This window comes from Thalassophryne amazonica, chromosome 6 (genome assembly GCF_902500255.1).
Source record: "Thalassophryne amazonica chromosome 6, fThaAma1.1, whole genome shotgun sequence".
In the NCBI taxonomy this organism is placed as follows: Eukaryota; Metazoa; Chordata; class Actinopteri; order Batrachoidiformes; family Batrachoididae; genus Thalassophryne; species Thalassophryne amazonica.
The window spans coordinates 85076504-85095127 of NC_047108.1; the positions used below are offsets into that span (position 1 = coordinate 85076504).

Genomic DNA, 18624 nt, shown 5'->3' on the forward strand with positions numbered 1-18624 from the left:
TGGAGCTGCCAAACCATACTGTGATGCAGTACGAGGGTAGGCTGAAAAGTTCTAAGGCTCACTATAATGCAGTTAATGCATTACTCCTTCATGGCGACCCTTAGAACTTTTCAGCCTACCCTCGTACGTCAGCAGGCTCTCAATGGATGAGCGGTAGAAGGCCAGCAGCAGGTCGGTGTTGAGGTTGTACTTCCTGAGGACTCTCAAGAAGTGTAGCCGCTGCTGAGCCTTCTTGAGGATAGAGGAGATGTTGTTGGACCAGGAGATGCAGTCTGAGATGAGAACGCCAAGATACCTGAAGGTGTGGACCCTTTCCACACACTCGCCATTGATGAGAAGGGGGACAGGGTCGGTGCAGTGTTTCCTGAAGTCAATGATGATCTCTCTGGTCTTCCTAGTGTTCAGAGCGAGGTTGTTCTCTGAGCACCAGGCTGCCAGCTGCCGGATCTCATCTCTCTAGGCAGCCTCATCACCTCCGGAGATGAAACCGACCACTGTGGTATCGTCTGCAAACTTGACAATAAGGGGTTCTTGTGGGCCGGTCTGCAATCGTAGGTGGAGAGGCAGTAGAGTAGGAGGCTCAGCACGCAGCCCTGTGGAGAGCCGATGCTCAGCGTGCGGGTGGAGGAGAGGTGGGGGCCGAGTCTCACAGTCTGGGGACAGTTGAAAGAAAGTCTTTAATCCAGGCACATGTGAGAGGGTGGAAGCCGAGAGTGTCCAGTTTTGTGGTGAGTCTGTCCAGGATTATTTTGTTGAAGGCAGAACTATAATCCACAAAGAGTATTTGGACGTAGCTCTGCGGCTGCTCCAGGTGGTTTAGAGCAGAATGGAGAGCTACAGCGATGGCATCCTCTGTGGATCTGTTTGCCCTGTATGCAAACTGGTGAGGGTCGAGGGTCGAGTCTCTCAAAGCACTTCATGATTACCGGAGTGAGGGCCACCAGGCGGTAATCATTCAGGCTGGTGATGGGAGACTTCTTCGGCACCGGGATTATGGTGGAGGTTTTCAGGCAGGACGGGATGACTGCTTGGTCCAGGGAGAGGTTGAAGATCTTGGTGAAGGTGGGGGCGAGCTGGTTGGCACAAGCTCTGAGCACCTTTCCAGTTACTCCACCTGGGCCAGCAGCTTTCCTGGGGTTCACTGCGAGGAGCACTCACCTGACATCATGCTCTTTTACAGTAAGTGGAGTGGTGCGGGGATCAGGTGGGGACTGGGGCTGAGTGCGGCTGGGAAGATCCAAACCGAGCAAAGAAGCCGTTTAGCTCCTCTGCCAGTGGTGCAATCAGATCCACTGTTGGAGCATCACAACCCCAGAAGTTTGTGATGTCATGTATTCCCTGCCACACCCTCCGTGCGTTGTTGCTAGACAGATGGGACTCTATCTGCATCCTGAGGTCCGCCTTTGCTCTTTTTACTCCTCTCTTCAGGTCAGCTCTGGCAGCACTATACAGAGCTCTGTCACCTGACCTGAAGGCAGCGTCACGGGCCCTGAGGAGTGAGCGGACCTGGCTGGTCATCCAGGGTTTCTGATTTGGATAAGCCCAGAGGGTTTTTGTCACAGTCACATTCCCGATGCAGAACTGAATGTAGTCCAGAACCCTTCTCGTGTGTGTCTCCAGCTCATGATGTTCAAATAGGTCCCAGTCTGTCTGTTGGAAGCAGTCTTGGAGTATGGGGAGTGCGTTGTCAGGCCAGATTGTAACAGTCTTTGTTGTGGGCTCAAGCCTGCGTCTAAGGGGGGTGTAGGCTGGCGTGAGCAGGAGGGAAAGATGGTCTGACTGTCCGAGGTGGGGGAGGGGTACAGCTCTGTATGCAAGTTTGATGTTGGAGTAAACATGATCCAGTGTGTTCTCCCCTCTTGTAGCACATTTCATGTGCTGGTAGAAGTGAGGCAGTACAGTCTTTAAGTTGGCCTTGTTAAAATCCCCTGCTAAGATGTGTACTCCATCTGGGTGAGCCCGCTGCTATTCGTTCACGGTGCTTAGCAGGAGAGAGAGCGCTGTGTTTACACTGGCGTCGGGTGGAATATACACAGCAGTGATGATAACAACAGTTAGCTCTCTCAGGAGGAAAAAAGGCTGGCACTTTACAGACATGTACTCGACATCTGGGGAGCAGTGACTGTCTGTGATTGTCCTGTTGTTGCACCAGTTATCATACACATAAATACAGAGCCCCCCACCTCTCCTCTTCCCAGAATCCTTTGTCCTGTCTCCGCGTAGCAGCGTGCGGCCAGCTAGCTGCACGCTAGCGTCGGGTATGTCCAGGTGTAGCCAGGTTTTGGTGATAATAAGCACACAGCAGTCACAAACATAGCGATTTCCAGCGAGTTGTAAAACCAGGTCGTCCGTTTTATGCACCAGGGATCTGGCATTGGAGAGAAACAGGTTCGGGAGGGGTGGCTTGTGTGGTTGTTTGCGTAGCCTTAGCATAACACCAGACCTGCGGCCTCGCTTCTGCTTCCTCTCCCTCCTCCGTCTTTGTCGCCTCCCAGATCCGGTAACAATCCACAGAGAGCCTGGCGGTCTCGTTATGTCGTCTGGGATGTTGTATGTGTGGTGAAAGTCGCTCGAAACAGATATCTGATGTAAATGTCCGATATCCAACAGCGACTGGCGGGTGTACTGCAAGCTCGCAGCGCAGATAGTGTCCAAAAATAAATAAAACTGTAGGAAAATAAAAAGAAACGAGCACTGAATGGAGAGCCGGAAAGCCGCTGCACCACCTAGGCGCGCCGCCATCATCAAGTGTCAGTGGATTGAATCATTTGAATCAATGTCAGTGGCTTGAATCATTTCTTAACGACTCTCAAAAAGAACTGGTTCTCGAACCCCCCCCCCGAAGAACTCTCACAGTTTGAAACCACTGTCATAGACTGTATATATATTGGAAAAAGTGTGTGTGAGACGTCCCCCACTGGTTTCCTTCAGAGACCCGGAAGAACTGATATGAAGCCCAGATATGGCCTTCATATCGGTTGGCCCATGTTGGCAGCGTACTAACCAGCTAAGCTAACATGCTAAACTTGGTTTGGGTGTTTATTAAATCATATTTTGGGGGACTGCACAGTGGTTCTCATAACGATTTGCTTTGGTGTAGACATTAAAAATCACAACCCACTGAATTTCTCAGTAATTGTGCTTTAACAGGCCCTATTCGATGAGGCTACCAATAATTGAGCCATGCCATGAGCATACTACATTAAATAAGAACAGAATATTACTCAGCTGGAATACTGCAGCAGGGACATTTTAGATGATCCTTCAGGATATTTCCCCACACAACATATTATTCCTGGTGTTTGTAATTAAATGCTTACAATGACAGACACAGCCCTCCACAACAGCGAGCAGCTGCTGTTAGGAGACAATGAGTTACAGACATTATGAGAGATGGAATCAGCTCAGCAGCTGTCATTCAAAGCAACCCTGCCCCTAATTATGCATAGCTTTATGGCTTAAAATGTCTTAAACTATGACGTTAGAATTTTTTTTTTTTTTTTTTTACTCCCCTTACAGTTGTCATGGAGGGGGAATTTTATTACAAACATCTGTATTAATATGGCTTATTGTGTGGTTAATTCTCTGAACAAATCATCAAAGACGTGTGCACTGATACTTACGTTAAGTGAAAATATTATGTGATGTAATTTTAGATGCTAACAGTGTTAGCATTTTAGCAGCTATCTGTAGCTTGATTAGGTCCAGTAAATCCATGATGAGTTGAAAAAATAAGCAGGTCATAATTTATAATGCCCACACCAAAGCAAAGCCATTATGAGAACTTGCTGCTCAGCACACAAAAACATGATTTAATAAACACTCAAATTGAGGCTAGAAGTGTTAGCCGAGCTTGTCGGTAATTCTTAAAATGCTTTATCCTGCCTTGGTGAAACACACCTCACCCACGCGCTACCTCTTTACCCATGTATGGGTTGGCCCTGTCGGCACACACATACAGTACATACACTCAGAGTAACAGAGGCACAAGATGTAATATATATCAGATGTTAATCCAAACTCCAACATGACACAGCAAAGTGGAAATAATTCCTTGTTTTCTAATCTTGGTTTTTAATTTCTTTTCCTGGAAGTAGACGTTTTGAAAATATTTTGTTTTTCTCGTGTTACCAGGACTAATTTGTGAAGAAAGTATACGACTAATGTTCAATGTTGTGTCACATAAAGTGAATCTGATCTGGACAATGATTAGTCTGGTTGGCTGGAATGCAGATTTTACCTCAGATTTTAACAACATTACTGAAGAAAGCACCAAAAGCCAACAACACACACTTATGTTTTGACTTATACCCCCGTCACACATAGCCGAAATCCTGCAAAGTGGCTTCGGACTTATGAATCTGCGCACATCCGAAAAGTGACGGATTTCAGTTCCAAAATGTTCTGACAGGCATCTGCGGAAGTCCACACAGTTGGTCAAAATCGGCCCCGAGTGTGACACACGTGTTCAAAACGTTCCGGACGCGGGTGAGATGGGACAGTCCATGTGTTATCTGAGGACCATCTGACTGCAATTTACATCTTCCGATGGTGGCAAAACAGGATTCGAAATGAATTGAGTGCATACGAGGGAACCTCAAGATGGATTTGCCACCGCAAAGCCTGCCGGTATGACCCATGTAATGTCCAACCCCCCACCCAGAGTGCAAAGGAACTGTTGAAATGTATGTGAACAGCGGCTAGCAAACCAAAAGCTGCGTGCACTACTGTACGCATGCCACCACAAATCTGAACAGGCTGTTATATCCACAACAGACCTTACAGCCCATTCCTTCCTATGGATGGCGTAAATAATGTGAACTATTGTCTCCATCATAACACAGGCAGCTGCCTCTAATAAGTGTCTCACGTGTGTGAGGAGCGCACATGAGGAACACAGCGCTGCGGTCTGTGTTTGCCATCCAGACATTTGGAGATCGGGCAGTCTGCAGCGCCTTTTATGGCCGTCTGACAGCAGTCTGTGCCGTCTACATACGCTCTGGATGCAATCTGACAGGTGTGGATGAGGCAGTCTGTCTGCGCTGCGACACTGCTGGCCACGCCTCTTTAACTCCCGACTGTGTTGGGTTATGGCAATATTTGCTGTGTCGGGCATGCTTCCAGCAAATTCTTGCTATGTATGACGAGGCATTAAACTGTGGTACACCCAGGACAATGCGTTTCAGCTGTAATAAAACCCACCTGTTAATTCCATCTTACAACATCAATGGAACATAGCAAAATAAGAACACATTTTTTATATTTGTGTACTCAGAGTTTTTGAGTATTCACCTTCCCAATACGGTCCCGAATTGGGACTTTCCTGCTGTGAGGCAACAGTGCTAACCACTAAGCCACCATGCCACCTTACATGTATGAATTCGATTAATAAAATTAATTCCCATGTGTATCTTTATGTCCTAACATTTTTTATTCATCTAATACGTTCTGTGTTGGGAACATACTGTCTGTTGAATGGAAACTTTAATTGTATTTGTTCATTTAGTTATTTATGGCCATCTTGAGCATCATCTGATCTTGTCTGTTTTGCAAAATTTTACAGACCAAAAATTAAAAAAAAATAAATAAATGAAAAGAGAGAGCCAAAGCCAAATAATAAAACTTAACAATTAATGGTAATTTCAGCTGAATGTTTTAGCAGTTTAGCATTATCACAGTGAACATTTCAGTTGTTTAATTGGAGGCTATCGAAGCTAACTTTTAGGTTAGCTATGCCCACCACTGGATAAATGACATATTTCTTCTTCTTCTCTGTTGTTGCTCATATTTCCACTTTTACATGAAAGTCCCATTCAGGATTTAATTGCTAGATTAAAATCAAGGCATAACAAGTCCCTGAATTTATGTGTTACTCACACCAGCATTTATATATCAACAGTAACATGATCCTGTTAGCAAAGATAATAGTGGGTGTTACTGATGTCTGTGCTTCCACATGTAGTTGACATGTTTTTTTTTTTTGTGGAGGAAAAGCACTATCATTAGAAGAATTTCAGTGAGAGAGAGTGACAACTATAATGACTGAATTTTAGCTCAGTGTTCCCATGGAAGCTCTTTTTGGTTCTCTTTTCAGCAAAGATGATTGACAGCTCATGCAAATTGTACATCACGGGCTCCAAAGGCCTCTTCTCCCACAACGCTTCTAATCATATGAAGTGATCGTGGCACCCACAGGTGCATCAGCCTCTCAACCCTCCTCTGAACCCTCCAATAAAGTGACATTTTTTTTTAGGAACTCTCCAAACACCTGATAAGTGTCACACCCACCTGTCAAGAGCTGAATGGGTTCATGTGAGTCTGTGTGCGTACATAATTGTGTGGTTTTCACTGTGGGTGTGTGTAGTGGGTGAAAGAAAGTGCAAGTGAGGCTTAAAAGACAGTTTTCACTACTGCGCTGCTGCACATCAGCATTGCATTTCGCCATTTCAAAGCAAAGAATTATGAGCATTGTGGTGACAAAGGGGAGGTGAGGGGCAGGGGGGGCGTATGTGCACCCCAGCTATAAGTGTCTGTCATCTCGCTGCACGGCAGGAGTAAACAAGGAAAAAAAGCAGAGGAAAATGTTGCTGATGTTTACATCGAGCATTTTAAAAAGTAGATGAATTGCAGCACACGGAAAAAAGATGCTATATTATGCTATGCTAGGCTAATGGGGTTATTCTATAGAGCGCCATTACTTCCCATTTAATCCCGAATAGCAAATTGGGGCCCATTTTGAGCATCATAGTAACTTCAAGATCAATCTTTGTCAATCTTGAACAAACTTGGTATACGTACAGCGATCATCAGCACCAGATTTGAAATCGGGATCCACTTTTTGAAATGTTCAAACATTGATCCCAACTGATTATACTGATAGTATGTAGCAGAGGTGGGATGAAGTCACTGTCAAGTCATTCTCAAGTCATCAATCTGCAAGTCTCAGGTCAACTCTCAAGACAGCTTGCAAACAACTGGTGGACATTATGACTTGAGACTTGAGACAGCAGATGCATCACTTGAGACTTGACTTGAGACTTGCAGATTCATGACTTGAGAGTGACTTGCTGGTGACTTCATCCCACCTCTGGTATGTAGTAACTTCCCAGTATTTATAGTCTTAATGCCTCCTTTTAACACACTTGTCCCAAGCAGACTGATGTTCAAACTGCGCAGTCTGGGCATTGGTGAGTACACCTGCAGATGGATCAGAGACTTTCTCACCGACCGTCTGCAGTCAGTCAGGATGGGGTCCCACCACTCCTCAGTGCTGACAGTGAGCACTGGGGCTCCTCAGGACTGTGTGCTCAGCCCCATGCTGTACACTTTGTACATCCATGACTGTGCACCAACCCACAGCAGCAACATCTTTGTCAAATTTGCGGGTGACACTACTGTGGTTGGGCTGATTCATAACAACGATGAGATGGCCTACAAGAGGTCCTGACCCTCACTACTTGGTGCTCCCTAAATAACCTGGCACTTAACTCCTCAAAGACAAAGGAGTTGGTGCTAGATTTTAGGTCACTGAGGAAGGTCAACCTGTCCCAGGAACTGCTGCTGTCCTTCTGTGTTCTGTAGAGAGCATCCTCACCAACAACATCTTGGTGTGATACAGGAGCTGCTCTCAGGCTGACAAGAAGGCTCTGGAGAGAGTCAGGAAGTCAGCACAGAACATCATAGGAGCGCAGCTGTCGTCTCTGTCAGACATCTATAACACCAGATGTCTGCGCAGGGCCAGAAGCATCAGCTTTGATGGTTCACACCCCGGGCACAGCCTGTTCTCACTGCTGCCCTCAGGAAAGAGGTACTGGTCCATCAAGGCCCGCACATCCAGACTCAACAACATGTTCTACCCAAGTGCAATACGGGTATTGAATGCATATTAGCCTACAGTGGTCTGCACTGTTCATTGCATGAACAGTGCAGACCTCTATTTATATACACCTACTGGCTCCCTTGTAAATACATGTATACGAGGGCTGTCAATAAAGTAACGGTCCTTTTTATTTTTTTCAAAAACTATATGGATTTCATTCATATGTTTTTACGTCAGACATGCTTGAACCCTCGTGCGCATGCGTGAGTTTTTCCACGCCTGTTGGTGACGTCATTCGCCTGTGAGCACTCCTTGTGGGAGGAGTCGTCCAGCCCCTCGTCGGAATTCCTTTGTCTGAGAAGTTGCTGAGAGACTGGCGCGTTGTTTGATCAAAATTTTTTCTAAACCTGTGAGACACATCGAAGTGGATACGGTTCGAAAAATTAAGCTGGTTTTCAGTGAAAATTTTAACAGCTGATGAGAGATTTTGAGGTGATTCTGTCGCTTTAAGGACTTTTCACGGTGCGAGACGTCGCGCTGCGCTCTCAGGCAGCGTCATCAGCCTGTTCAAGCTGAAAACCTCCACATTTCAGGCTCTATTGATCCAGGACGTCGTGAGAGAACAGAGAAGTTTCAGAAGAAGTCGGTTTCAGCATTTTATCCGGATATTCCACTGTTAAAGGAGATTTTTTAATGAAAGACGTGCGGACGGATCCGCGCGTCGGGACGCAGCCGACGCGGTGCGGCGGCACAGGAAAAACACCTCCGTGTTGATAACCATTTGTAAAATCCAGGCGGCTTTTGATGGCTTTCAGTGGAGTGAGTATATGAGAAATTGTTTAACAGGCAGGATATGTTCCAACTTGTCCTTAAGGCTTTCAACAGAGGTGTTTTTCCTGTGCCGCCGCACCGCGTCGGCTGCGTCCCGACGCGCGGACCCGTCCGCACGTCTTTCATTAAAAAAATCTCCTTTAACAGTGGAATATCCGGATAAAATGCTGAAACCGACTTCTTCTGAAACTTCTCTGTTCTCTCACGACGTCCTGGATCAATAGAGCCTGAAATGTGGAGGTTTTAAGCTTGAAACAGGCTGATGACGCCGCCTGAGAGCGCTGAGCGACGTCTTGCACCGTGAAAAGTCCTTAAAGCGACAGAATCACCTCAAAATCTCTCATCAGCCGTTAAAATTTTCACTGAAAACCAGCTTAATTTTTCGAACCGTGTCCACTTCGATGTGTCTCACAGGTTTAGAAAAAATTTTGATCAAACAACGCGCCAGTCTCTCAGCAACTTCTCAGACAAAGGAATTCCGACGAGGGGCTGGACGACTCCTCCCACAAGGAGTGCTCACAGGCGAATGACGTCACCGACAGGCGTGGAAAAACTCACGCATGCGCACGAGGGTTCAAGCATGTCTGACGTAAAAACATATGAATGAAATCCATATAGTTTTTGAAAAAAATAAAAAGGACCGTAACTTTATTGACAGCCCTCGTATATTCTTATTTGTCTTTTTATATTTACTTTTACACCTTTACACTACGGGAGTTGTCTTTTAATTTCGTTGTATCTTGTGTATAATGACAATAAAAAGCATTCAATTCTATTCATGTTGGAACCAAATTTTTTTATTTATTATTTATTTATTTATTTTAATTTTTATGTTAAAATGTTCTGTGTGAAGTGCCTTGAGACGGCTTTTGTTGTGATTTGGTGCTTTATAAGCTGATTAAATTGAATTGAATTGAATCGGAACTTCTTTAAATGGGGTATTTTTAGTGACTAAGGCTTGAAACTTGTTTGATCGTGCTCCATTGGGGTAAAATTTGAAACCGAAGCGGCGTTTGTTGCGGTTTTTGTTCAAAGTTGAACATTCTTGATCATGTCTGGCTGAGGGTGCAGCTCCGTTCTTTCATTTGGTGGCCTCTTTATTGGTGTCTATGCTTTGCTATCTTTAACGTTGACCCTGAGCGGGTGGCTAGGTCTGCACTTTATAAGACAGCCTGATTCCCCAGACCAGTTGACATGTCTCTGACCATGGTCAAGTTACCAGGTCTGCACTTGATAATCTATTACTTAAGGTTTCAAAAAACCTTTCTTGTTCGCTTCCAATTTTGTGATCAAAACTTTTATTTCGATGTCCGATAAATCTTCTCTCCTTTGATTAAATCCTTTGACAGGTTTTTGCCACCATAAAGGGAAGGTTTGTGACCATAAACAATTAATTTTGGCATTCGCTAATCCACCACACTATGAAACTGCATGGGTTAGCAGATCAAGGCCAGAGTACTTACTGGGATCTGGGCATTTAATAAATCTTATTTATGTATGCCAACATTCTAAAATTTCTTCACATGAACAAATTTTAAAGTTTTTCTATGAATATTGAAAATTGAGGCTCCTAGCCTCTTCTAGGTTTCTTTGGGGCAGAATTTTCTGTCAGTGCCAGCAGTGGTAAAGTGCAGGTAAACAAACACACACACGTTGGTTAAGACGGCATTGACGTGCAGCGATACACCACTTAAAACAGGCATTAATCCAGGGGGCTGTGTAAATGTATCTGGGGGTTGGAAATGTATCTTTGCCAGTTCACACGTGTGGCTCATCAAGCAAATGCACTGTGCACAGAGGGTGAAACTTTTAGCATCTGTCACAGCAGCACATGAAAAATCCCCGAGCAGGGTATGCAGTCTCTTGGACGCCCTCCCTACATGCACCATATCAGCTGCTCTGTGACTCTCTCACCTTCTGTCACTCCTACATGAACATCTCATCACCCACTCCCTGAGCCTCTCCTCCTCTTAACCTTTTTTTCCCAGCAGCAGTGAAAGTGACATTTATTAATGTCGAATTTATGTGCATGACCGCCCTAAAACCTGAACTGTGGCTCCACTGTCCCTGGAGACTGTCCATCAATTCCTGTAACCATCAGAGCGACAAATACCTCCCTTTCAGGCCTCATCAGTGCTGTATTGAGATGACTCAAAGTGATTTATACAATTAAGAGCATTAACAGCACTACAGATTTACAACGGTATCGATGTTTTGGTGATTACATCTCTCAGAGATGGGATTTAGACAGTTATACAGAGGCATTGAAAAGCTTCACTGCGCTATCATTCAAATAAATGTATATAAACACACACACACACACATACACAGATGACTGACATAAAAACAAGTTCACAAATACAGGCAAGAAAAAAGTCCATACCTCCAATCTACCAAAAAGACTTCAAATTTATATATATATTTATATATATATATATATATATATATATATATATATATATATATATATATATATATATATAGCATTGTAAACAAACATGTAAATGATCAGGTGCAAATTTCTTCAGTAATATACATAAGTACTTATGTATATTACTGAAGAAATTCGCACTTATTAAACCTCTCAATCTCAACCTTGGACATCTGTCCAGAACGAGGTGGAGAGTCCAGCCGGCGCGGTCTTGGTGGGGGAACAAAGGGGAGAAGTCAGTACTCATACGTGCTGCACGTCCACAACAGGGAGGGGAACAGGTGAAAGCGTGCCCATACTTAAGAGACGAGCAACTCCAGGCGACCTTGTTGACCCTCAGCGGGATACCTGGCCATGTGAACAGATGCGTAATCTTGTGTGTAATCCAGTACGTAAAGTCTCCACAATTAATTCTTATGAGGAAAAGAACAGGGTTGCAGGTGTGTCCTCGCACATACAGGAGCAGGAGTCAGATTTAGTCCCCACGGGGCAGGGTCAGGGCGGCGCTGTTGGACATGTGCTTGCTGCACTGGCTGATGGAGGAAACTGCGAGCTGGAGATGGGGGCTCTGCGGGCATAACGTATGGCAGTGTGTGTCATGACTGTGCACCCCACGCTGGCTCCCGTGGGTGACACAGACTAACTGTGTCTGACAGCCGCACTAATTTTCCGGACTTCCCCACGATCCTCAGCCGCTGGTTAACACCTGGCTGCTGCGGTTCTCCATGTGTCCTCCCCACATAATACCAGCCAAAACACAGCACGATGACATCACCTCCAAAATGTCTGAAGGGGGGAAAAAATGCAATCCAATCTTCTTATTTTTTTAAAACGTTGAAAGTTTAAGCATTTTCCCTTAACGCGGGGAAATACTCTCTCTCCTTGTGCAAAAAGAGAGAGAGGGAAAGTCCAAGGTAGAAGAGGTGTTGGGGAAAGTGAGGAACACGGACCCACAACAGGGGGCGCAAATGAACGGACAATGAAGAAAGTCAAATAACAAGGCTTTACTGTTGTGAACACGCACAACAAACACAACAGATCACAATTGTGGAAATAAACCAATTCCAATGGTGTCGTGTGGGCAGGCTCGACGATAGGAGACGTCTGTCCGAGTCGAACCGGAACCACCCGATTTCCTCTGCCACCGAACCCCGGGAATACTGGAGCCGCCAAGTCCCGAACTCCCAGGTGGCCACTGCCTCCGCTCGTCGGATCCGGTACTGCTGGCGAGGAACAGAAACAGTCAGATGTGGGTGCGGCTGCACCCAGCAACACGTAGGGTGGAAACACCACCTCCACCTCTAATCAAAAACAACACTGCAGTGTAGGAATATGGGTACTTATCCGATATATGTCCAATACAGTCTTCAGCTGTCTTAGGCACAAGTAATAAAGTGTTATTCCTCTGAAATGAAGCGACTGGCTGAGTACGTTACCTCCTTAGTAGAGCGATATCTCAGCAATGAGGTGGAGATGCCGTCCAGCTGATATACCCCTCCGCTGATGGATGTCAGCTGTCTCAGTTGATAGGTGACGGCTGTCACCTTGGCTGCTCCTGTGAGGCAGCAGCGCCCTCTGGTGCCTGGAGCCCGCACTCCAGGCGGGGCGCCCTCTGGTGGTGGTGGGCCAGCAGTACCTCCTCTTCAGCGGCCCACACAACAAGAGGCCCAAAGATCACCACTTTGTGAAGAATGAAAGTTAACCAGGTGCACTGGAAAGCATGTTTACCCCCAAATCACACTGACAGATTGAGTCCAGATTAAAAAAAAAATAAATCTCTGATGCTTCTCTGTTTCATTCACAGGAGAGGACGAAGACAGCCCTGCGTTTTTGGCATGTTTATCCACTGATTTTTTTTTTTTTTTTTTGGTGCCCCCCAGGGACTTGGTGCCCTACACACTGCGTGATGAGCATGCATGATGAGCGTGCATGATGAGTGTGCGTGGAACGGCGGCACTGCCACCACTGCCGCTTCCATTCGGTGTCATCGCAATAGATCAGAGGAGCCATTCACCCAAGCTAATATGGGTTGGCGCAGACTAGAGTCCCTTAATTCAGAGAGTAGTGACATGACGAGTCAAAAAAAAAAAAAAAAAAAACGGTCACGTGACTCGTGGTGCCATCTTGGGGCCAAAATCGTATTCGCTGTCCATCTGTCTGTATGTAAATACAGCTATTTTATTTATTTATTTGCTGAAAATGCAGGTTGTTGTGCATTTGGAGGCACAAATAGACACAACTAGGGCTTCAAGATGTACAGATTCCCTTCAGATCCAAACAGAAGAAAAAAATTTGGAAAATAAAGTCACTCGTGTGAGATGGATGCCAACATCATCATCAAAGCTTTGCGAGGTAAATTTATTGTTCAATCCCATGTACAGTAAAACTCATCTAAACCGGCATTGTGTTCGCGGTCACCAGACAAAAAAGTCTCAATGTTTTTGTATTGTTTTCCATGTAATAAACACCGTATATATCAGATTTTGTATAATGGATTTTTCGCTCACATTGGGTAAAATGTCTCGTCTGATCACAGTGTATTTACATTAAAAACCCCTCACATGTGGGACCGGAGACATTTCTGTGATTAAAAACCAGCCATTTATTTTTTTCACACCGGGCTGAGACTTGGACCTGCAGCCTGACATGCACCTGTTAAATCAGACACAGCAAAAAGGCTCTGATTTGACACTTTTCTGCTTTCACTCCTTCATCTCCCGTCATATTTTAATAGTTTTTGCAGTGCGCACGCTGATTACATTTTGGGATCACATGGCAGAAAACTCCGCACATTTACAACACGGAGTCGGAACAAGATGAAATTGAACAACTTACTTTTGAATTGGAGGTGATGATTGTAGAAAGAAAAACTTGTTGAGGGTCAAATTAATCCATAATAAAGCATAATCCAGCGATGGAGAACTTTAAAACTGCCATGTACTTCAATGTCATGACACGGAGTTACAAAAGCATAACTCAGACTTTAAATTCATTAAATAAATCATCATAAACTGTAAATTTATGTAAATTTGATAGCTTAACTATTTTTAGACTTATTTTGATAGTACCTGTACCTGTGTTGCTGTAAGTGGTTAACTGATAAAAAATCAGCAATTAAGATGCAAAATTACATCTATCCATCCATCCATTGTCTTCCACTTTATCCGGAATCGGGTTTTGGGGACAGCAGCTCAAGCAAAGCCGCCCAGACCTCCTGATCCACACACATCTCCCCCAGCTCCCCCGGGGGAACCCCGAGGCGTTCCCAAGCCAGTCGAGAGACGTAGTTCCTCCAGTGTGTCCTGGGTCTTCCCCGGGGCCTCCTCCCGATGGGACGTGCCCGGAACACCTCACCAGCGAGGCATCCATGGGGCATCCGGAAAAGATGCCCGAGCCACCTCAACTGGCTCCTTTCGATGTGGAGGAGCAGCGGCTCGACTCCGAGCTCCTCCCAAGTGACTGAGCGCCTCACCCTATCTCTAAGGGAGCGCCCAGCCCACCCTACGGAGGAAACTCATCTCAGCCGCTTGTACTCCCGATGTCGTTCTTTCGGTCATGAGCATAGGTGAGGGTCGGAACGTAGATCAATCGGTAAATCGAGAGCTTTGCCCCCCTGCTCAGCTCTCACTTCACCACAACGGTCTGATACAGTGACATCCGTCCCTCGCTCGTGAACAAGACCCCAAGATACTTAAACTCCTCCACTTGAGGCAAGGACACTCCACCGACCTGAAGAGGGCAAGGCACCTTTTTCTGGTCGAGAACCATGGCCTCGGATTTGGAGGTGCTGATTTTCATCCCAGACGCTTCACACTCGGTTGCAAACCGCCCCAGTGCACGCTGAAGGTCCTGATTTGACAAAGCCAACAGAACCACATCGTCCGCAAACAGCAGAGACGAGATTCTGTGGTTCCTAAACCAGACCCCCTCTACACCCTGGCTGCGCCTAGAAATTCTGTCCATAAAGATAATTAACAGAACCGGTGACAAAGTTACATATGTTTAGTAAAAGTAAGTCAACTTTATTTATATTGCAACTTTTACAGATAGAGTCAAAAAACACTTTAGAGGTGTTGTCTCTATTTTGGCTGCCCCCATTTTATTGTTCAAGGTCACCACAGTGGAGCCAGTACAGGTCTGCATTGGGATTTGGCACAAGTTTTACACTGGATGCCCTTCCTGATGCAACTCCAGTTTTTACCTGGAGAAACACACACAGCCCCTGGTCTTCCTATGAGGTCTCCCATCCAAGTACTGATCAAGATGTACTCTACTGAGCTTCTGACATCTGACGGAATCAGGCAACCACAGAGCAGAATGGGTGAAGTGCTTTCCAGTACAAAATACAAAATTAATACATTTCATGCAAGAAAAACACCAGAAAAAAAAATTCCATAAATCATCCACAAAACATACAACAAAGAAAAAAGATACAAAGGCTACAATTTAAATGAATAAATAAGTAAACAAAAGCCTGCCTGAACAAAAACATCTGGCATAATGATGTATACATACAATATAACAATGTATAATGATGATGTGATGATAGTGAAGAAATTTTGGTCAAATAAAATCTGTTCTTTTCCTGAGGACTTGCTTCACCGCAAAATTCTCTCCTACATTTTATCCATCTTGCCAACACTACAAATGCAACAGGAAAGAAATAGTGGAATTTAATTGCATAACCCAGCTGGTCACCACAGCAACACTAAAGCAGTCAAATCAGCATTTAAGTGATGGCTGCAAATACAAAAAAGCACATTAACCCTCTCCATGAAACCAAAAGGACAACAGAGACACACAAATCTTTGGGCTTGCTGTGCGTCTTCAGGCACACAGACTCATTTTTAAGGGCCCTGTCCCACTGGCGTTTAGGAGGATTTGCGCATGAAATGAGACAAAAGCTGAGCGTCCGCAACAAAGGTGGGCGGAAATGATAAATGTCCCGGGTGGATCAGCGAATACATGAGGAAGAAAAGCGGATATAACAGGGAATAGAAGTGAAGGGGACCGCGGAGGCGCCCCCATGAGGGGCACAGCGACCGTGATGCACTTGTTTCATCCGTGCCCACTCTGTCTGCATGCGTGACATACCATTTGCGACCGTGATGTGGCCGTGCTGGGCACGCGTCATATCTGTTTCGCACGCTGTCCCGGTCCACCACCAAGCCGTGCCAACCCGTCGGTTGCGGATATCAGCGGATGACAGAGGATATGCGGCGCGTTGGTTGTGTATGTCCTGCGTATGTCTTCAGTATGTGTTCAGGCAGTGATGCGGATCTCATCCGCAAATCCTCCTAAACTCTGGCCCTAACACCGGCGCTGAAAATCGACCACCAACCATCCTCATATCCGAAACCAAACCTCATCCTGAACTTCAGCGTGACTTCACAACTAAGTGGTTCAGCTCACACTGAACATATCACATTCAAACCATACAGCAAGAATCACAAATGCACACATGGATTCCACACTCTGACACTCTGCAGCATTTCCAAATGTTTCCATGGTAATCCAGCCTGCCACCACAGTGCAAGATGCCCCAGTTTGTGTGCAGTGCCCACTTGTGTAATGTTTGTGTTTTTATCACGAGCTAACATCTGAAAATAGAAGCTGGGGTTGAAACAATACGCTTTCGGTTACAAAATATTGCTGCTTGATTACACACAGGAAGAACGCCCAACAAGCAGCGCGGGATGAAGCATTTGTTTCTCTACGGTTGTGAATAAAACATGATTTATTGTGTGTGCATGTTTCGTTTTGAGCTGTGATAAAAGTAAATCTTAATCTTGTCTCTGTTCTCAGGTCAAGCAACCAAGAAAACATATGTGAGTTACAACAACCTCAGGATCTGATCTGCTTGAAATGAATGCTGTTTGTCCTTTATCTGTGTTGGCAAAGGGAAGGGAGCGTTAGAGGAACAGAAAAAGACAGAGAGAGACAGGAGAGAGCGCAGACATCCCAGCACCACCTGCAGTACCTATGCACTCCAGGACTGTGGATAGCATCCAACCTCCCATCCCGACATGATAGATGAGTCCTGACAGAGACTAACACAGCTGTAGGCCGGGTCAGCCCACAAAACCGGACTGTAGGCGTTTACGTAGTGTTGTGCCCCACCACCCCCAAACCTCCCACCGTCTCTCTGACAAAGAACAGGTTACCTGCAAAGGGGGTCACTGTGAAGGAGGATGTGTGTGAAAGGGACAGCGGACCTGTTTTCTTTTAAGATGTCATCAAAGCCATATTCTCCTGGGATTCCCCTGATCTGATTTCTGTTTTGTATCATAAGTGATTTTTTTTCTGTTTCTCTCTCTCTCTCTCTCTCTCTCTCTCTCTCTCTCTCTCTCTCTCTCTCTCTCTCTCTCTCTCTCCCTCCCTCCCTCTCTCCTTTTTCTTCAAGTCAATTTAATTACCTTGCACAGCTCTACCGCCGAACATTTTACTTTTACTGAAACAGACACAAAACGGTCCCAGATGATTTACGTGGTGGGCATTGTACGTATATATATTTTTTGTAAATATTCAAGAGTATTTTCATGTTTGGAGTATGAAAAATAGATATCCCGTTTTTGTTCTGGTGGGTTTGGATAGTAACGAAATGCACCACAAAGTGTTGACTTTGCATGTGCTGATGTATGTCTGTTCTATTTGATGTAAACAAACAAAAAAAAGGAATAAATTCTGAAACAATGATAAAAGAGCTCGAGCATCTTTCTGCAGTTTCTTTAAGACTGAACATTATAGACAATATGGCTTTAATCCATTGACCCCCCCCCCCCCCCCCCCACTGCATCTGAAAGCATGTTTGTTTTATATAATTTGATATGTCAAAATATGGTGTGAGAAATCTCATTGCCAGAACAAAATGTTGTGATGTCTGTTAAATTGTGAATATATAATAAAATAATTTGTTATCTTTCATACAATTAAACAACATTGTACATCATAGTTGTTTATGTACATGCACGGGTGTTTGTGTGATGGTTTTATGATGTGAGCGTACATGTTTAAAGGGGGCATTATGTGCACAGTATATTTAGTTAAATATAGTTGAGGTTTCATGCTAAATGTTCTCAAGGTTTCATAGCTGTGTCTGTGCATTTGGAAACGCTCCCGCGATAAGCAAAATCTACTTCCGAATGGCTGGTTGGCGATTCTGTAACATACAGTAGTGTACAGAATAATAGTAGTGCTATGTGACTAAAAAGATTAATCCAGGTTTTGAGTATATTTCTTATTGTTACATGGGAAACAAGGTACCAGTAGATTCAGTAGATTCTCACAAATCCAACAAGACCAAGCATTCATGATTTGCACACTCTTAAGGCTATGAAATTGGGCTATTAGTAAAAAATTTAAAAAAAAGTAGAAAAGGGGGTGTTCACAATAATAGTAGCATCTGCTGTTGACGCTACAAACTCAAAACTATTATGTTCAAACTGCTTTTTTAGCAATCCTGTGACTCACTAAACTAGTATTTAGTTGTATAACCACAGCTTGTCATGATTTCTTCACATCTGCGAGGCATTAATTTTGTTGG

General features: G+C 44.8%; 1 protein-coding gene across 6 annotated transcripts in view; it reads left to right on the forward strand.

Annotated features, from left to right (window-relative positions):
- LOC117512537 (metabotropic glutamate receptor 7-like) overlaps positions 1-17782 on the forward strand; it is a 343778-nt gene extending 325996 nt beyond the window's left edge. For 3 of the 6 annotated variants that reach the window (XM_034172646.1, XM_034172641.1, XM_034172647.1), the window contains one exon: positions 16983-17782. In XM_034172646.1, coding sequence (XP_034028537.1) covers positions 16983-17086 — 104 coding nt within the window. In that variant the 3' untranslated portion in view covers positions 17087-17782. Of the gene's footprint in view, positions 1-6084; positions 6196-16886 lie in introns of all 6 variants that reach the window. The other 3 variants (XM_034172642.1, XM_034172644.1, XM_034172645.1) reach the window with 3 other exon arrangements.
- The last annotated feature ends 842 nt before the right edge of the window (positions 17783-18624 follow it).